Source organism: Balaenoptera musculus, chromosome 10, assembly GCF_009873245.2.
Source record: "Balaenoptera musculus isolate JJ_BM4_2016_0621 chromosome 10, mBalMus1.pri.v3, whole genome shotgun sequence".
Lineage (NCBI taxonomy): Eukaryota > Metazoa > Chordata > Mammalia > Artiodactyla > Balaenopteridae > Balaenoptera > Balaenoptera musculus.
The window spans coordinates 94,648,981-94,668,455 of NC_045794.1; the positions used below are offsets into that span (position 1 = coordinate 94,648,981).

Here is a 19,475-nt window from a genome sequence, read left to right on the forward strand (position 1 = left end):
GGCGCGGCGGCAGGCTCGGCCACGTCACCGCCCCGCCAAGAGCGCGCTGGCGGAGCTGCGACGCTCGGGCGGGAGCGCGGAGCTCGGGGGCGCGGGACCCAGAGGCCGGGGCCGGGGACGTGGCAGTCACCTCGCCCGCCAGAAAGTTTCCCAGGAGTTGGCTGAGAGCGGGCCGGACCATGAACGTGTTTCGTATCCTGGGCGACCTGAGCCACCTCCTGGCCATGATCTTGCTCCTGGGGAAGATCTGGCGCTCCAAGTGCTGCACGGGTGAGGGGCGCTCCGGGCGGGAGGTGGGGCCCCGGGGGCGGAGGGCCAGCCCCACGCCCCTGCTGCAGGGCTTACGGGGAGCCTCCTGAATGTCTGTTGAGGGTGGGGACTTCGGCTTGGGGGTGCTTGAAATTGTTTTTGCGCAGCTCAGCTTCCAAAGAAAACTTAAAATTGTACCATATCACAGAAAAAGGACCCGCGGAAGTTACGGAGGTGGGATGGGCTTGCGCCTCCATTGACCCCCCTCTCTCCCCTGCTTGGCGTTGCCACTGCTAGTTGGAAGAGGAGGGGGATAAGGAGGAGGTGACACCCCCTTTGCTGCCCAGGAGCAGCATCCCTTGGGGCCCATTGTTCTCTCTGCCCTCACTCAGGCCCAGGGTGGGGACGGGGGCGCCGGGGAGAAGGAGGTGCACACACAGGAAGCGGCTCCAGACCCTCAAGGTCTTCTCTTTTCCTGCCCCCACCACTCTCCCCTCCCCCTCCCAGGCTTCCCCCCTCCCCCCAAGCTGGGCCTTCTTTCCTCCCCATCCTGTGCCTCAGGCGGCTATGATGTGGCAGGAGGGGCACCAGCCAGGCCCAGGTGGGCATGGAGCTGCCCATGAGCAGAAGCCCAGGGTCCCCCTTTTGCCCAGCAGTCTGGCCGCCCTGCTCGGGGGTTGGAGAAGTTTCAGGGCTGGACTGGTGGTGGCCAAACAGACCCAGTGTATTAAGAGGCTGCCCGAGCTGTCTGCAGCCATCTTTGTCCACTGGTGTCCTGGAGGCGCCTGCCCGGTGCTTGGCACTGGGGTGAGGGGATACAGAGAGGTGCCCAGGCTCCTTGTGGGCGCCAAGGAGGCAGAGTGGACCCCTGAAGGCTTCATGGAGGGAGCAGCTCTGTGCTGGGTCCTGGAAGACAGGCAGGGTGTCACCCAGGAAGGGTGTGTCGTGTCACAGAGGGCAGGGCATGTCCCGGGAATGATGAGCAGCCCAATTTCGGGGTGGTCCGGGAGGGAGATGAGTCCAGGGGGGTGGGTGGTCATATGTGAAAGGGCCTTGTCTGTCAAGTAGGGAGTTGGGACTGGGAGCCAAGGAAAGTTCGGGAGCAGGGGAGGGGGCTCGGAAGGGGACTCTGGAAGCTGTGTGGAGAGGCTGAGAGAGGAAGCAGAGAGAGCATCGTGGAGGCTGCCAGGCCATGGGGCTTGGTGGGGGTGAGAGGTGGGTGCTGGTGTGAGGGTCATTGCGGAGGGAGTGATTCCAGAACTGCAGGCCATTCGGGTTTGGGGTCTCCAGGGAAATAGGCACTCACAGGCCCTCAGGTTCCCACTTGGGGGAAGTGGGCCAGGAGCCCTGAGAGGGGCTCCAGTGAGAGGAAGAATCTAGGTTGGCCCTGTCCCTGCCACGGAGGGCCCTGGACGGGGTGAACAGCCGTGACCAGGAGGGGGCTCTGTTCCCCATCCCACTCTGCCAGGCATTGTACCAGGCACCTGGGATATAACCGGGCAACAGGCAGAGATCCTGGCCTGGTGGAGCTGACTCTATCAGTGGGAGACCGCCAACCAGCTACAGTGGTAGCAACCGAGTAAATGATACGGTTTGTCAGGGAAGCGAAGTGCTATGGGAAAAGGAAAGGGCGGGTGAGCAGTGGGGCTTGTGTGTGTGCAGAGAGGAATCAGCACAGGCCTGGTTGAGAACGGAGGGGGTGAGGTTCCTGGATGCCAGCCCGTCAGGCCCGAGGAGCAGGGCCTGGTGTGACACCCCCGTGACCCAGCCCCGAAGGCAGGAGACTGGAGCTTCATTCTTGCTCTGCCACGGACTCACTGTGTAACCTTGGACCTCAGTTTTCCCATCTGTCAAATGGCAGGAGGTCTGTATCTGGCCAGTGGGTCCCCTGAGGGAGTCTGGCCAGGTACTGGCTCCTGGTCTCCTCTGTGTCCTGGGGTCTCCATGCGCAGCTTGCTTTGGTGGAAATTATTCACTGCTTTCAAAACCATGTGAAAAAAACATTGTGCTCAAGACCTCCAGGGCTCCCAAAGAGCTAAGGAAAATGTGAGTGAAACCCAGGGGCCTGCCAGGCTGGGGATGGAAAGAGGGGAGAAGTGGGGAAAGGCCGAGTGAGGGGGTAGCCAAGCATCCCCCACTAGAGCCACCTCCTGGACCCTCCTGAATGGGTCTGAGGACCCCCCTGGCCAGACCTCAGTGAGGGCTCAGGGATATGGCATAACGAAAGGCATAGCTCCGAGCTGGACCAGTATTGCCTCCTGGACTCCGACCCCCTCCCCCAGGGGGCTCCTTCACCCACAGCCAGCCCCACTGTCAGACCCCCAGGGAGGCACTCGGGTTCTCATTGAATCCTATTTAGTTCTCACGTCAGTCCTGCCCCATTTTATTATTTTTTAATTTTTAAATTTATTTATTTATTTTTGGCTGTGTTGGGTCTTTGTTTCTGTGCGAGGGCTTTCTCTAGTTGTGGCAGGCGAGGATCACTCTTCATCGCGGTGCGCGGGCCTTTCACTGTCACGGCCTCTCTTGTTGCGGGGCACAGGCTCCAGACGTGCAGGCTCAGTAGTTGTGGCGCACGGGCTTAGTTGCTCCGCGGCATGTGGGATCTTCCCAGACCAGGGCTCGAACCTGTGTCCCCTGCATTGGCAGGCAGATTCTCAACCACTGCGCCACCAGGGAAGCCCCAGTCCTGCCCCATTTTACAGATGAGGAGTATGAGGCTCAGGGTTGCCATGCTGGTAGGAAAGCTGGCAAGTGGACCCAGCCGTCTCCAGAATATTAGGGGCTTCAGCGGTGTTCATCCTCAGTCATTAGAATTGTCCCCTCTCCCCAAAATGTCCCTCACCAGAGGAATAATTAGAAAAGGCACAGATCAGGCGTACAAAGGAATCAAACCCTGAATCCGGTAATGTCACTTCTTGGTGTCAAACTCCCCAGTAGATCCATCGTAGTTAGAATAAAATCCAGGGGTGAGGGGACAAAGGTGAGAGAGGCTCAAGGATGGCTCTTGGTTTTCTACCTTGAGCACAAAGGGGATGATGGTGGCAGAAGAAGGACAGAAGACAGGAGAAGGAGGGGGTTCAAGGGGAGACGGTGGATTTAGTCAGGCAGGAATATATAGGTCAGAGATCCAAGGAGAGTCTGGAGCCAGAGGGTCCCTTGTGTGTGGGATGGGATGGCAAAGGGACAGAGGGAGAAGAGAGGTAGCCCTCTGAGGATTAGGTGTTGAGGAGGACAGGAGTGGCCAGAGGAGGTGAGAAGCCGGCTGTGTGGACAGTCACAGAAACCTGGAGAAAGGTGTGCTTGGGATAGACGGAGTGCTCAGCTGGCCCTTGAGGAGTTGGGTGGGTGAGATAGAGTTGACGTTTGGATGCAGAAACGTGGGCATCAGGGACCATGGGAGTGGTTTGGTGAAGTATCCAGACTGCTGTGGGCTTAATGGGGCAAGAGAAATGGGAGGCAGGGCAGCTGCTTGCTTTTACCCAGGAACCACCTCCACGATGTATCAAAAGTGGGCAAAAGTTGACTAAGGAGCATGATGGCTAAATGTAGCCTCGATTCCTGGATTAGATCCTGGAACAGAAAAAGGGCATCAGTGGGAAAACGTGAAACCTGAATAAAGTCTGGAGTTCAGTCAATAGTGCTATACCAATGTCAGTTTCTTAGTTTTGGCAAATGTTCCGTGATTATGCACGGTGTTACCATTAGGGGAAGCTGGGTGAAGGGTAGGGGACTCTGTACTGTCTTTACAACTCTTCTGAAAATCTAAAATTGTTTCAAAATAAAAAGTTTAAAGAGACCAAAGCAGATGAGGAAATAGCATGGAAAGTACGAACCCAGTTTTGTCAACTTGATGCGTCCATATGTGTCATATGTGTGCACATATGTGTCGTGTGTATGTGTGCAAAGATCTGGAAGACCAACAAAGATCTGGAAGATCGCACACTCAGACTTTGGGATTCAGGTGATTGTTACTTTTTTTTTTTTTTAAAGTATTTGTTTATTTATTTATTTATGGCTGTGTTGGGTCTTCGTTTCTGTGCGAGGGCTTTCTCCAGTTGTGGCAAGCGGGGACCACTCTTCATCGCGGTGCGCGGGCCTCTCACTATCGCGGCCTCTCTTGTTGCGGAGCACAGGCTCCAGACGCGCAGGCTCAGTAATTGTGGCTCACGGGCCCAGCCGTTCCGCGGCACGTGGGATCTTCCCAGACCAGGGCTCGAACCCGTGTCCCCTGCATTGGCAGGCAGACTCTCAGCCACTGCGCCACCAGGGAAGCCCGATTGTTACTTTTTAATTTACATCTCTGTGTATTATCTGGTTTTTGTTTTACAATGAGTAAAAATAGTCATAACTTTTATAACTAGAAAAAAAAGCTTTTTTAATCTTTAAAATTTGGAAAAATAAAATAGAATGCTCCCCTGGCCCTGTGCCTTCCTCCACCTGCTGCGGTCTCCCTGGTGAATCAGCACCTTGTAGAGTCGGTGAGTTGTTCTCCAAAAGATGGAGCTCTGGGGATTGTCAGTGGAACCCTGGGGGTAGAGCAAAGAGGAGCCTTGACACTACCCACTGCAAGCCTGACTCCCCCCATCCCCACGCCCTCCCCAGAGCAGGAACCAAGGCAGGCACGCACAGGGGCCCTGGGAACTCAGTGTTCATGTCTTGATTGGGAGACTGGGTGACAGATTACAGCCTAAAGAGAGGAATAGACTCAAGTGACCCAATGGGAAGGGGTGTTTCCTGGCCCTCTGAGGGTGACAGTGTCTTGGACAGGGTGTCATTATGAAGTGGACACTCTGGAGGCCTTTCCAACTCAGGCTCTGGGCTTCTCGAGTGTGTGTGAGCCTGGCCGTCTGTGTTCTTATTGTCTCCTGTCCCCATCCGGCTACAGGCATCTCTGGGAAGAGCCAGATCCTTTTCGCTCTCGTCTTCACCACCAGGTACCTGGACCTGTTCACCAACTTCATCTCCATCTACAACACAGTAATGAAGGTAAGGGGGATGGGCAGCCATGGTGGGGGGCTGCCAAGCACCCCCCAGACGGTGAGACAGTATACTTGGGGACTTGGGCTGTGGAACCAGGCAGACCTGGATTTGAATCCTGGCTTTGCTGTTAGCAGCTGTGGGACCTGGGCTTGGGCAAGTCTTCTGACCTCTGTGCACCTTGGTTTCCTCCTCTACAAAATGAAGAGTAGGTGTACTTACCTCAGAGGATTTTGTTGTGAAAGTTAAACGAGGTAATAAATGTAAATACACAATAGCTGTCATATATTAAAAACTCAGTAAAGGTTAGCTATTACAATGGTTAAAAAATAAGCAAAAAATCAAACACGGTACCCTGAGCTTTCAGAGAACTTATTCGTCCATTTATCTGACAATTATTTATTGAGCACCTACTGTGAGCTAGGTACCTGAAGGAGATACATGAGGCGCCTATACTCACGGAACCTACATTCTAACCGGGGAGACAGATAATAAAACAAGTAAGAAAAACTGGTTAGGGATAAGGCTATGCAAATAAGTAAAATAGGACGATGTTTCCTTCAATTATAACGAAAGAAGTTTTAAAAACAGGGTTACGTGATAGAGAACGACTAGGGAGCTATTTAGGGAGTGTCATCAGGAAGGGCCTCTCCAAAGAGGTGACGTGTAAGCTGAGATCTGAGTGACACAAGGAATGAAGCTCAGAGGAAGAGCATTCTAAGCAGATGGAATAGCTGATGCAAAGACCCCCAAGACAGGAACAAGCTTGGTGTATTCAAAGGACAGACAGAAGGCAGGCACGGTGGGAGCTCAGCAGGCGAGGGCTACCTGTTGGTGGTAGGGGTGCCGATAGAGGGCTGGGTGAGGGCAGATGATCCAGGTGAACAGTTTGGATTCGGTTTTGCCATGGGAAGCTGTTGCTTTGAAGCTTGGTCCTGTTTTATAGACGGAGAAACTGAGCATCTCTCAGCCCTGGGCCATAGCTGTGAGGTTTGGTTGGGATGAGACATTTTCTGAGATTTTAACCAACCATCCAACACAGTTTAGTGGAAGGAGCCCAGGTTTCAGAGTCAATAAAGTGGGATGTAACGGTTTGGATGCTGGTAACAGAGACTTGAGTTATTTTAATAAGGTAAGGATTTATTTTTATCTCATTCATAACACAAAATCTGGAAGTGCGTAGTCTAGGGCTGGGATGGCATCTCCTTTTAACTTTCTGCTCTGCCAGCTTTAGTGTAACCAGCACTTGGGTTTGTTACCTGTGCAGTTGCTCAGATGGGCCCTATGCTTGGTTTAATGCTTTGCTGTTGCCATTTTGAAATACTTATTTTTTAACAAGAAGCCCTGCAAATGATATAGCTAGTCCTGAATGTGATATCTAGCCTCAGGTTTGCCTCAGGGTCACAAAATCGGTGCTAGAGCTCCTACCATCACATCACATTCAGGACGGGAAGGAGGAGGAAGGGGAGAAAGAGCAATAGGTTGCCTGTCAGCTGGGTAAGCCCTTTTTAAAGAGCTTTCCAGTGACTTCCATCTACATGTCACTGACCATCCTTATCTGCAGAGAGCCTGGGAAATTAGTTTTTAGTTGGGCACATTGTCTAATAGGAGTACTGTTTTTAAGGAAAAAAAGCTACATGGGAGGAATCCTACCTATCTTGCAGGGCTATTGTGAAGATGACACGAGATAATCTGTGTAATGTACCTAGCACCCAGAAGATATTTAACCGAAAGTGAGTTCTCTTTCTCCATATCAGGGATGTCCCTTTGGGATTCTGGGCATATTGTTTCTGGGACTGGTGGAATGGAGGATGCTGTTACTTGTGCGGTGTTGAACTCAGTGTGAACTTAAGTCTGAGGTCCTGAAATCGCTGTCTCCTTAAATCCAACACAGAAGTAGCAAACACCAGCTGCTTAGTTTATTTCTCTGCCCAAGGGTCTGACTTGGGCAGTCCTGGCAGGGACTGTAAACCCAGCCCTTGCCATGGCTGAATGAGGTCTCGGATCCTCAAAGAGGCCAGTTTCCAAATTTGTGAAATGAAGAAGTGATCTCCATTTCATTGATTCATTCACTCATTCCAGCATTTGTTTTGTGCTGGGCCCTGAGTTAGATTCAGAGGTGGACAGGGCTTGGACCTGCTTATGGACTCTCCTCTCCCAGGGGAGACAGACTGGTGCACAGACATTTGCAGAACATGTGCTCACAAGCAGCAATGAGTATTTTTACATGAGGGTATGGTGACACAGAGCATGTGTGCCTCGTTCTGGTGAGAAAAGACTTTGAGGAAATAACCTGAGTTTTGAAGTGCAAACATTAGTTTTCTAGGCTAGTGTCCTGGACCAGCAGAGCAGTATCACATACGAACTTGCTAGAAACGCAAAATTCTCAGGCTCGCTCAAACCTACTAAGTCAGAAACTCTGGGGGCAGGGGAAGGGGCAGCCATCTATATGATTTTGATGCACATTCAAGTTTGAGAGCCTCTGGCCTGCGTTAGAGGCCAGATCATAAGACTATTTATTATATGCTGGAGGACAGCTACTGTAGTTAGAAAAAGAGCACTTTTCTGAAGGATTGATGGTCAACTGATTCAAGTCTTTGTGGAAGAATGCTCTCAAGTCACTGATGCAGATCCAGGAAGTTGAGGCTTTAAAAGAGCCCTGGGGGCTTCCCTGGTGGCGCAGTGGTTAAGAATCCGCCTGCCAATGCAGGGGACACGGGTTCGAGCCCTGGTCCGGGAAGATCCCACATGCCGCGGAGCAACTAAGCTGGTGCACCACAACTACTGAGCCTGCGATCTAGAGCCCTCGAACCACAACTCCTGAAGCCTGCACACCTAGAGCCTGTGCTCTGCAATAAGAGAAGCCACTGCAACGAGAGGTAGCCCCCACTCGCCACAACTAGAGAAAGCCTGCGCGCAGCAACGAAGACCCAACGCAGCCAAAAATAAATAAAATAAATTTAAAAAATAATAAAAGAGCCATGGAATGCCACTAAGTCCCCCGACAAAGACCAATTCTGGGTTTTTTTGCCTAACATTCCACAGTGAGAGGACGCCTGGGCAACTTTGAGTCTTCATGGTAGCACTATCAGTCCCAGTTAGAAGCATGGAGTTACTTAACAAAAAGGTCATTAGCTTCAGATTCTAGGTTCATTGGCCCAAGAGAAATGTGCAAGCACACTTCACCTTTTCCACCTTAAGGCAGAACACTAGCCCTTGGGTTTGGTAGGTCCCAACTCAGGGTGGCTTTGAAGCCCAGCAAATAGGTTGGGAAATGACTGTATCGATTCCCATGTGTCTCTCTCCCTTTTTAGGTGGTTTTTCTCCTCTGTGCCTATGTCACAGTGTACATGATCTATGGGAAATTCCGGAAAACATTTGACAGTGAGAATGACACATTCCGCCTGGAGTTTCTTCTGGTCCCAGTCATTGGCCTCTCCTTCCTTGAAAACTACAGTTTCACTCCTCTGGAGGTAAGGGAAGGGACCCAGAGTACTAATTCCCAAAGGTAAACACACTCCCTGAAGTCCTTACCTCTGGACCCTTGGTAACGTCTGGGCTACCTTTCTGCCACAACCATGGCCATTACTCTTGTATTGTTATAAGTTTAGAAATTGCCAATAAGCTATTGACAGTGCTCCTCTTGAAAATGGGCACATCTAAATAGTCGTGTTCATAAACAAAGCAGGCATCACAGCACCACTTAAGACTCAGACCCTCTGTCCAGCTGGTGATTAGTGGATATTAGAGCACAGTCCAGACCCAGATTTCAGCTCAGGTCTGGCCTCTGACCCAAGAATCTTTGGGGCAACAAGCATCTGAGGAGATTCTGATGCTGGTGTTCATTGATTCCATTTTGAGAAACCACAGCCTCAATTAAAGCAAGTTTGTATGACAGAATTCTGCAACAATTAAAAATTGTTCTATAGCAACGTTCATGCTTGTGAAAAAAGCAGTACGCTTGAATCTCTTAAAAATATTTTTTATGTACAAAGAAAGGGGTGGAATGATACACTGATGAACATATTTAAAATTTTCAAGAACATGATTCTGGGAGTTCCCTGGTGGACTAATGGTTAGGATTTGGGCTTTCACTGCCGTGGCCCGGGTTCAATCCCTGGTTGGGGAACTGAGGTTCTGCAAGCCACGTGGAGCGGCAAATAAATAAGACCTGAATAAATGGTGACCTAGTTCATCTTAAAAAAATTCTCTTTTGCTTCACTGTATTCTCTCCAATAAACATTATTTTAGTAACTAAATTCTAAAGATGGCCCCCTCTTGATCAGCCTCCTCTGGCTACTTATCTCTTTGGCTCAGATCCTCTGGACTTTCTCTATCTACCTGGAATCAGTGGCCATCCTGCCCCAGCTCTTCATGATCAGCAAGACTGGAGAGGCTGAGACCATTACTACTCATTACCTGTTCTTTCTTGGGCTATACCGGGCCCTCTACTTGGCTAACTGGATCAGGCGGTACCAGACTGAGAATTTCTATGACCAAATTGCAGTGGTGTCTGGGGTAGTACAAACCATCTTCTACTGTGACTTCTTCTACTTGTATGTGACCAAAGGTAGGTGCTGTGAGAACAGTGTTGCTGGCACTGCCTCAGTTACCAATCGAGTCAGTGTTTGAGGGGCTATGGAAGTGAACAGAGGCAAGTCTGTGTGCCCCTCATGGTGCTTACATTCTAACATGGGGAGACAAATGTTTTCAGGAAACTCTGTAAGTGCCATAAAAAAATAATACAGACTAGTAGGATATTTTAGGTACTAAGCAGTATACAGGGAAGACAGCTATGAGATAACATTTGACAAAATACTTGGGTTAGGAAAATATAGGACAAATACATTCCAGAGAAAACAGCTTAAGTGTAAGCCCCAAGGCAGGAACCAGCTTGGTATGATAAAGGACAAAAAGGCTAGTACAGTCAACTGTAAACCTAGATATGGCAGGTCAACCAAGATTAATCACCTAGGGCCTCAGTTAAGTCAGGGTAAGGCATTCACACTGCATTCTAACCACAAACGGCAGCAATTGGGGTCATCTGAAAACCAATCCACCAGCTGCTGTGTAGGATAAAAAGCAGCCAAAGCAGGGAGGTTATGGAGCAGTTGGAATTGTCCAGGAGGTGGTCATCAGTGGAAAGAGATGGGGACATTTCTCGAGAGTGGAGTTTATAGGAACTGTCAATGCACTGGGTGTGAGATGTGAAATAAATTGAGGACAACTGCTAGATTCATGGCCTGCCAAAAGAGGGGGTGGTGGCATCAGGGTCCAACATGGGGTCAGTGAACCTGTAGTTAACCTGCAGTGATGTTTCCCCTTGGCTCTAACATCTGAATACATACTGTAAAATAGGCATTAGATACTAAGATTATGCACAAAGTTAAAAAGGAGTCCTTTCATGGTAGATTCTAATTTCATTTTCTTCTAGTCCTTAAAGGAAAGAAGTTAAGTCTTCCAATGCCAATTTGAAGGTCCTCAGAGATGTTCTACACCTTAACATGGACATGAAGCAAACTATTTGAAGTGTTCTCCTGGGTGACTTTTACATGACTGAGACCAAATGTTAAAACTGAATTCAGAAAAATGCTTAGTGTGGAATTCAGCAAAGCGCTGATCATTCTATCTAGAAGACCTTCTCATCAGTATCTCCCTTAAATTATAGAGGTAATTAAAACTTGGGCCAATTACATAAGTATGGTACCCTCACAGTGTCAACTGGACCATCATAAAAACCTTAGGTGTTTAACCCATGAATGGATCAAGTCAACTATTGCTCTCTAAGGCCCTAGTGTGAGACTCATGCTAAGAACAGCCAATCCCAATCTGGAAATATACCCTGCTGTGTATAAGGCAAAAGCCCCAAATGCAGATCACAGACAGTCCCAAGTATTAGGAGTGTACTGTTGTGATTAATTTTCACTTTCCAGGTAGGAGACCATCAAGTTTAGGGAGTCAAGATACAAAGGTGATATGACAGGTGGGAAATGTTATGAGGAAACAAATACCCCAGGCTTTACCTACTAGGTACTGTCTTGTTGCTTCGTGACTCAAATTTTCGCACTAAGAACAATTAATCCCACCCCCCCCTTTCACATTTTTAGGCGCTAACTAAGGTGTTAGTCAACCAACATGGTCTTGAAGCAAATAAACTCTTAAGAGACTGTCACTGGCCTGTAGTCAGAATTTTTTAAGCAATAAAAATCTCACACCTTATTGTCAAGTGTTTTATTTATACCTACAAAAGAAACAAGATGGTATCAAAAGGACAATTTACAAACTAAGAATAGTAACATAAGCTCTTAAGCTCTTAGCATCCTGTGCCTGAACATCATACATCTACAAATCTTTCAAGTCTTAACGCAACAGGAATGTGTTCAGAAACCAGCAAGGACATAAATAGAGAGAGCACTGATCCCAAGCAAAAGCCACCAACCTTTTAGATGAGAGAAGTCCACACAATGAATTGTTAGGGAGGGACTGGGGAGAAGCAGCCCCACAGCTAATATAGAAATCCTTTCCCTAAATGAGTTTCAATCATGACTACAATAATTAGCATCAAATGAGGATTCTTCTGCTCACGTTCTGAAGCAAAGGCAGAACCTGAATTATGAGTGGCAGACATAGAGGCAGAAGACTTAACTCTGGAGCTATACAGGAAAAACTACTAGATTTCAGCTGTGCTCAGGTCACAACAGCTTTTGAGTTTTGGGATATGCTGTTATTTTGACTTTATGATTACAACATCCCTGGTGGAAAAAGGAAAGCAAGCAGCAGACCAAATACTGCTTGCTTGCCCAGAGACCTTTCCCGCAAAGGGATGCTTTCAAGACTTGCAAGAGAGTAGGACACCCCCTGTGGTGGCACCTTTGTGTAAAAAAAAAAAAAAAAAAAAAAATCAGAATTTTGGTGTAGAAAAAAATGCCTACAATGGACTAATCAGTGCTTAGACGAACTTTTGGGGGGGGAGACACTTTGGTTTGAAAGCACAGAGCGGTGTTGCCATGTTTTTCCTGTGCCTACCATCCTCCCTCAGCCTCAACTTCTATAAGGAGGAGAAAAAGAAGTTAAGAAAGAAGAAAGTGGGGGGGTGGGGGGAGATGTCAAAGTTCTCACACGCATACATTTCAGCTTATGCTGACAACCTACCTGTATGTCGCACATTCAACCACACTTTCAGTACCCCTCAGAAACAATCCCTTCTCTCTCCCTGAAGAATTTTATGAGGAAAACAAAAACAAAAACCTCAAGTATTTAGATATTTTGATCTTACAAACCAGCAAGCACTCTCAGGCCTAAGCCAAAGAATGCAGTGGAGGCTCCCCCCTTTAACTACACTGTGAATGAACAATATCGATAACAGTATTAAAAAATTAAGTCCCACACTAGATACGAAAAGATTTCTGAGGCTGCCTGATCTCCCTGTCCTGTTACAGTGAACACAAGAGCAGAAAATTCTTTCCAGGCCCATCTGCTATATGAAGTCTCAGTAAAACAGTTGGTATTACGATGAAGGGGACAATCTCACCTACCTTTCAGGTGGAGGAAAAGTAAAAGGACTTGGACTTTAGTCCTCTGTAACTTTTCTTAAGCACTACCTACCTGTAAAAAGCTGAGTGCAAAAGGATGCTGAGGAAAATTTGCACCCAAAAGCTGTTACAAAGCACTGCAGAGAACGGGAGTATGAAGAGAGTAAGAGTTCTTAATAAACCCTTAAGACCCTTCAAGATAACTTGGCCAAAAGGGCTGAGTAGCTGGCAAAGGGTTGCTTTTACTCTAGCTCTACAAATACTGAGTTTAAAAAGAAAACCTGCCCATGGAGTATACTGTTTATAATTAAACGTGGTTCTCACTCTGCAGGTGAATGCATATTTAACTGGTTCATAAATTTCCAGTGAGCATTTATGTTCATTCTGCTCACAGCAGCTGTCTGGTTGGAAAATGAATTTCACAGATGGTCCCTGGTAATATGGGGAAGAAAAATAGGCAGCTTCCACCCAGATGCTGAGATGCTACATTTAACCATTACAATAAACATTTGGGGTTTTTAATTTAAAGGATACACTTAAAAAAACTCAAGACTCAGCAATTTAATTTCTAACCTGACAACTAAAATGGTTATTTTTCAGTAATTGGGAAGGGGGAAGGCAGAGTGTAAGGGAGACAAAGCCAATTAGGAATTTTTAAAAATACTGTCAAATGCACTTAACAAGCAATCAGCCAAAATGACAATGGCAAAGCACTGTCTTAAAAACTCATCAGGTCTGAGGAACCCTGTTCCAGCTTGAAAAAACATTAAAAAGCATTACAGAAAATGTGCAGGGAACTCCCTCTTGGTTTTCTATTCCAGTAACGAGAGCAATTTAAAGCACAGATGCCGTCTTCTTCTGCAGAATTCAACCCTCTACCCTCCCCCCCACCCCAACTCAGGACAACAAAAAATGGGCTCCCACAAAAGGGCCTAACACCTTACTTTTTAAGATGAAAAATAGCTCAAACATCCTCAACATGCAAGAAGTTGGAGGGAAAAAAATCTCTTCCAGTCGGCTATACATATATATATACTTTTACAAAATCTGTTATTACAGACTGGATCATTTTGGCAGGCAGAAAAAACCTGGCAGTGAATTCTAACTAATCTGCATGAAAGACAAATCACAATGGTTGGGGAAAAAATTTTAAAAAGAAAAAGAAAGAAAAAGGGAAGAAGAAAAAAAGGAAAAGATAGCGTTCCTTTAAATGTAGTTAAGTCTGCACAAGTCACTACCACCTGAGTGGCTTCATTTACGTGAAGGAGGAGGGGGAGGAGGAGGGGGTGGGTACTGGTAGGCAGTCTGCCCCATGTAACCTATCATATTGGTAGCTCCCGGAGGCTGTGCAAACTGTTGTGACATCAGTGGCTGTGGCTGCTGCCCAGACCGGCCCATCCCACTAAACTGCTGGCTAGAGCTCTGTGAACTTCTCCCAGTTGAGGTGGTGCTACTGGCCCCGTAAGTGCCAGCACCATATTCCTGGGCTGTGTAACCACTGGTGCCATAAGCAGCTGCCCCATAGGTGCCTTGACCATAGGTGTATTGGCCTGCTTGTGCTCCAAAGGCAGAATTTGGACTTCCATAGCCACTACCGTTAGCATAACCGGCTCTATCGGTTTCACCACGATCCCGATAGCTTGCAGAGTCTCTCCGGCCACCATCTTTGACCCCTCGAAGCCTCCGGTCACACTCATCCTGATACATCAGATTGGGATTGTTGGCTGAAGAAGTGGTCCGGTATCGAGAACGACCTCCTGATGAGGACACAAGGAATTTTCAATGCTACATATATGATCCAAACATAACCACATGTAAAAATGCTACTCAGTACAAAAGTATTCAATATTCTTTCTTGATCTTTAATTAAGCGCTAGGCCAGCTTCCAAATCAGCACTTTATACTCAAAAGAACGGTAAACATTATTAAAAGATATTCGGGCTTCCCTGGTGGCGCAGTGGTTGAGAATCTGCCTGCTAATGCAGGGGACACGGGTTCGAGCCCTGGTCTGGGAAGATCCCACATGCCACGGAGCAGCTGGGCCCGTGAGCCACAACTACTGAGCCTGCGCGTCTGGAGCCTGTGCCCCGCAACGGGAGGGGCCGCGATAGTGAAAGGCCCGCGCACCGCGATGAAGAGCGGTCCCCGCACCGCGATGAAGAGTGGCCCCCACTTGCCTCAACTAGAGAAAGCCCTCGCATGAACCGAAGACCCAACACAGCCAAAAATAAAATAAAATAAATAAATAAAGTAGCTATAAAAAAGAAAAGTGCTTTAAAAAAAAAAAAAAAAAAAAAAAAAAAAAAAAAAAAAGATATTCAACTTCTCACCTCTTAGGCCCTTTCTTTGAGGATTACCAAGAAACACACTCTTAAAAATGTAAGAAAAATGGTAAGGAAGGTGTAAAAAACAAAAAAAGGCATGCAGCTAAGTTCATACGACCACGAAGGGATCCTCTACTAGTGCACACTGGTTCTCAAATGTTGCTTTGCAGACCTAACTGCAACAGAATCATCTCACAAGTTTTAGGGAAAAAGTTCAGGTTTCTAGTTCAATTCCAAACCCACTTAAAAAAAAAAAAACAACTGCATTTTAAAAACCTCGAAGGGAATTCTGATGTAAAGCTCCAACATACAGTAAGTGGGGGGGAAACATCCTATCAAACCTATCAAACTTGTAGGCAGGAAACCCAGATCCTACTATATTTTGCAACTGTCAAATTCAGATCCAGTAACTACGCCTGTCTCTACTACCATGAAATGGTATAAAATTACTGATTTCTCCATATGGAAAACCAAAAACCTAACATACTACTAAGGCTATGACAGGCTCCCAAACTTCATATTGTCTTACTCAGAAGAGATTATGAAAAATTATTAAGCAACATACATTAACCTTCACTGGCTTAAAAAAACAAGGCACAATGAACACACAAAAGATACCTTGGCAGTACCTGGAAAACTCCAGGACTTACCCTTACCCCCTCCTCCGCCGCCTCCTCTGTGGTCCACCAGCTGCATCAGTTTTGGATTGATAGCCTGATTAGCCTCTTCCAGCACTTTGATCAACTCTCTGGCCTGCTTTAGGTTCCCTGGGGTGAAGAAGGTGTAGGCGGTGCCCTTGTTGGTGCTACGGGCTGTTCGGCCAATACGGTGCACATAATCCTCTGAGCTGTTTGGATAGTCATAGTTGATCACAAACTTGACATCTTCCACATCTTCAAAGCCAACGATGAGTCAGTGTGTAGGTTGATGTGGCAGGGAAAGAGAAGGTAAAGGACATGCCAACAACAGGTGGGAAGCACGAATGCAGATGACAGCAAGAGGAGAGAAGATTAAGTTAGTAACCACTCTGAACAGGAACAAAAAAAGACTCATCCCAACAGAGTAAAAGAGGATTAATGATGCTTGGGACATGCAGAGGAAGCGGCATCTTTATCAGCTGTAAAATCCTAAGGAAATCTCATTCAACCATCCAAACTCCTGCCTCTTCTGTATCTTAACCAATATACTGACAGGAGTTGTACCAAATTCCAGTTCCATCCTTTTCAAAACTGGAAATGTAGAAGGTGGTACCATCCTTAAGCTACAGGGCCAAATCACTTCTACTCTGTTGGGAGAAGCCTGGCAAAATCTACCAGTAATATAACAAACTTACCTTTAAACCAGTCACAGAGCAAAATGAAAAGAAAAAAAAACAAAAAAAACAAAAAAACAAAAACTTCATATACTTTATTACTACATTTTCATGGAGACTTAAGATATTTAGATTAAATTTTTTTTGCTTATATTAAAAAAAAAAAACAAAACTGATCAGAGCCAAAGTTAAATACACACTTATTTTCCTTTGCAGAAATATCCAAATTACCTTTCCTCTTTCAATTACCACAAGAGCACATTACACTAAAATTTCACTGTACTACCAAGCCCAGCTCTGCCAAATGAGGTTTTTTTCTCAACTCAAGGTTACTTCAACTCAGTCCTTGCTTCAATTATCAAAGATTGTCTATGTAACCTGGAAAATTAAACAGCCAAAGAGTGTGGGAAAAACCATGAAACCTTGAGACACAAGTTTAATGTTCTGTCCACTGCTGGGAATTGGATTGAATAACCTCCTAAAGCTTAAAGTATGTAAATGTTAGTGTAATGCTTTCAGCTAAATGTATATTTTTACCTACTTAAACAAACAAATTTAAGAATATAACAAAGAATCCTAATGTTTTGTGGAAAAAATCTGCATTTTACAAAGAATATTCAGAAAATATCCTAGATAAAACACAGATTTTTGTGATATAAATAATTAAAAAACATTCTCTGTTTGTTACCAGACCGATGCACACTCCCTCCTCCTTTGGGAAACCGCTGCAGCCGATCCCGTCTCTTTGCCTTTTATTTTTGGCGGCCTCCTTTCGAAAACTCCGCCTTCTGACACGGGACCACTGGAGCGCGGGGAGCATGCATCAAGGGTCCGTGGCAGTGAGAAGTCCCCACACACGCTCGCTCTGTGAACTGGCTTAGATGCTTCTCTGTAGCCCCATTTGGTTGCCAAGCGCCGGAGAACCTGGGTTCGGGTAAAAATTTCAGGTCCTCCAACGCCTCCCCCAAGGATAATTGGGGTGATTGTAGAAAAAAATAATTAATAAAAAAAATGTAAGTTACATCCAAAGGGTCAGACTGCATCTATTGCCCAGACTGGATTAATTTCAGGGGGAAAGGGGAGATGATTTAAAAAAAAAAAAAAATTCAGCTGTTGTTAAAGGGCCTGTGAAGAAAGGGGCATTATGTCTGTTTCTTATTACAATAAAGGCTCCTCAGTCTTTACTGACCCCTAAAGTCCTGAAATCACACCAGAAAGACGAGAAGGCACTTATCACAGGGGGCAGCGTGAGTCTCCGGCTAGGGTCGTTGACGTAACAAAGGGAAAACAAAAATTTACAGGGCCAGGATGGATGTGAGACGGGGGGAATGGGGAATTATGCTCCATGACCACATCTTCAGGGCTAGGATAATGCTCCTTACTCACTCCCCCTGTGTATGACCACAGGCAGCAGAGCAGGTTGAATTATTGCGCTGGATGCACAGATGTGTGCTTTCCTAGCAGAAAGCACTGGGGACTGGAGTCAACAGTTCAGCTATCAACACTTGGGAATACTTCTGGAAGGGTTCAATAGGGGGCAGACATGGTGCAAGTTCTTCATACTAGAAAGGTGGCTTGTGTGTGCACAGATATAGCTGGCTGAGGGCACATAAGAGCAAGCGCAGAACTTGTTTCTCTCCAGTCTAGTCTAGCCTGCCCTGATGTTATTTGTGCACTGTCACAATATTACCTTGGTGTCTTTAGAGAAGATGCTGTTGCAGGGTAAGAAATCAAAAAGTTAATGTTTTGGCCAGCTGCCCAGGGTAAGAACTTTTTGTCTGACAAGCCCTATGACATGGCCTGAATCTCCAATCACTAATTGGGAGGGGCTGAGACTAGCCAATAGGCTCATCTAGAGCTGCTTCGGGCCAATGTAGATTTGCCTCGGCCATGTACTGAGTGATCTGCAGCTGCTATCAAAGCTTCTGTTAAAAAACAAAACAAAATAAATTCAATACTTTTAGTTTAACAGTGTGTAGTTTAAACAAAAAAAGGAAAAATAAAAAATATCCCACTGGAAAGGGAATAAATAGTGGTTTCCGGAGGATGACTATTATAAAATTATGGGAATCGAAGAACTTACCTGAAGGGAACATTTAAGAGGCCATCGCTCGACAGGAAGTGAAAAAAGGCCTGGTGACTCAGCTGAAAATTGCACCCCTGTCTAATGAGGTAGAAGCCTTCACTTTCCAGGATCTTGTAGGACCTTGGTCAGCATTCTGCCATTTTGGTGGGTTTTCCCCTTCCTTTTGATTTTTTTTTACAAGGCAGCGAACAAAGGGGCCCAAAACAAGCACTGATGTTGAGTAACAAGAAACAGACTCAGATACCTTCCCTCTCCCCTCTCTTGGATGAGTGGGGGTGGGACGAAGAGTCTAAGTTATTCTAATGGCAGCCAATTGATTTGGTTTAGAAATGCAGGGGGACATGGAACAAATATTTTAAATTGTCTAGGCAAGATGCACAAAGAAGCTACCAGCACATAGCAAGCCTGTTTAAAAACCACCATCACTGAAAGCTTTTATGTAAACTGCTTTCAGGCCTCAGCCTCTTCTCCCAACAGGTCCAAGTTCTAACCGCACAGATCCAGACATGACCTCAGAGGGCAGAGACAATTTTTCAGTCATGGCTGCAAGTCACCACCTCTGAAGGAGGGAATGATGAGTGCAATGTTTAAAAAGCCTTCATTACTTTTGTATTCCAGTTTGAATACTTGCTCTCTTTATGTTGAATATCATAAGGGAATATGGTGCTTCTCGCCTTCCTGGGCAAGAAATTAGTATCTGTCAATAATTTAAAAATATCTTTGTGACAGAAATACTCTATCATTTTTTAAAATATAAGTTTTGAGTTACACCTGTTTTGCTCAGAATAATGGGCACAAAATATCTCTGTATACCTTAACTTGTAATGGATTGAAAACTCCAGAACATCAGCTTCAAATTAAGTTCTTAAATTGGAAGACAGCGCATCGATGATATGAGTATGGGTGGGAGGAGGGGATAACTGAGTGCTCATGATAGTTTTACTTCAGTAAATTAAATTGGGCAACGCAGATTTAATTGCTGAAAGATATCA

General features: G+C 46.4%; 2 protein-coding genes across 3 annotated transcripts in view; one reads left to right on the forward strand and one right to left on the reverse strand.

Moving 5' to 3' along the window:
• On the forward strand, nucleotides 1-12,130 carry KDELR3 (KDEL endoplasmic reticulum protein retention receptor 3). Its single transcript, XM_036867613.1, has 5 exons — nucleotides 1-270; nucleotides 5,138-5,238; nucleotides 8,544-8,702; nucleotides 9,547-9,799; nucleotides 10,664-12,130. The coding sequence occupies exons 1-5, from the start codon at nucleotides 180-182 to the stop codon at nucleotides 10,702-10,704; spliced, it is 645 nt and encodes a 214-aa protein (XP_036723508.1). The 5' UTR covers nucleotides 1-179; the 3' UTR covers nucleotides 10,705-12,130.
• Nucleotides 11,446-19,475, reverse strand: part of DDX17 (DEAD-box helicase 17) — a 19,323-nt gene continuing 11,293 nt past the window's right edge. Inside the window, exons 12-13 of one of the 2 annotated variants that reach the window (XM_036867612.1) lie at nucleotides 15,742-15,978; nucleotides 11,446-14,518 (exon numbers count right to left, since the gene is read on the reverse strand). In XM_036867612.1, the coding sequence (XP_036723507.1) occupies nucleotides 14,013-14,518; nucleotides 15,742-15,978 (743 nt within the window). In that variant the 3' untranslated portion in view covers nucleotides 11,446-14,012. Of the gene's footprint in view, nucleotides 14,519-15,735; nucleotides 15,979-19,475 lie in introns of both variants that reach the window. The other variant, XM_036867611.1, reaches the window with a different exon arrangement.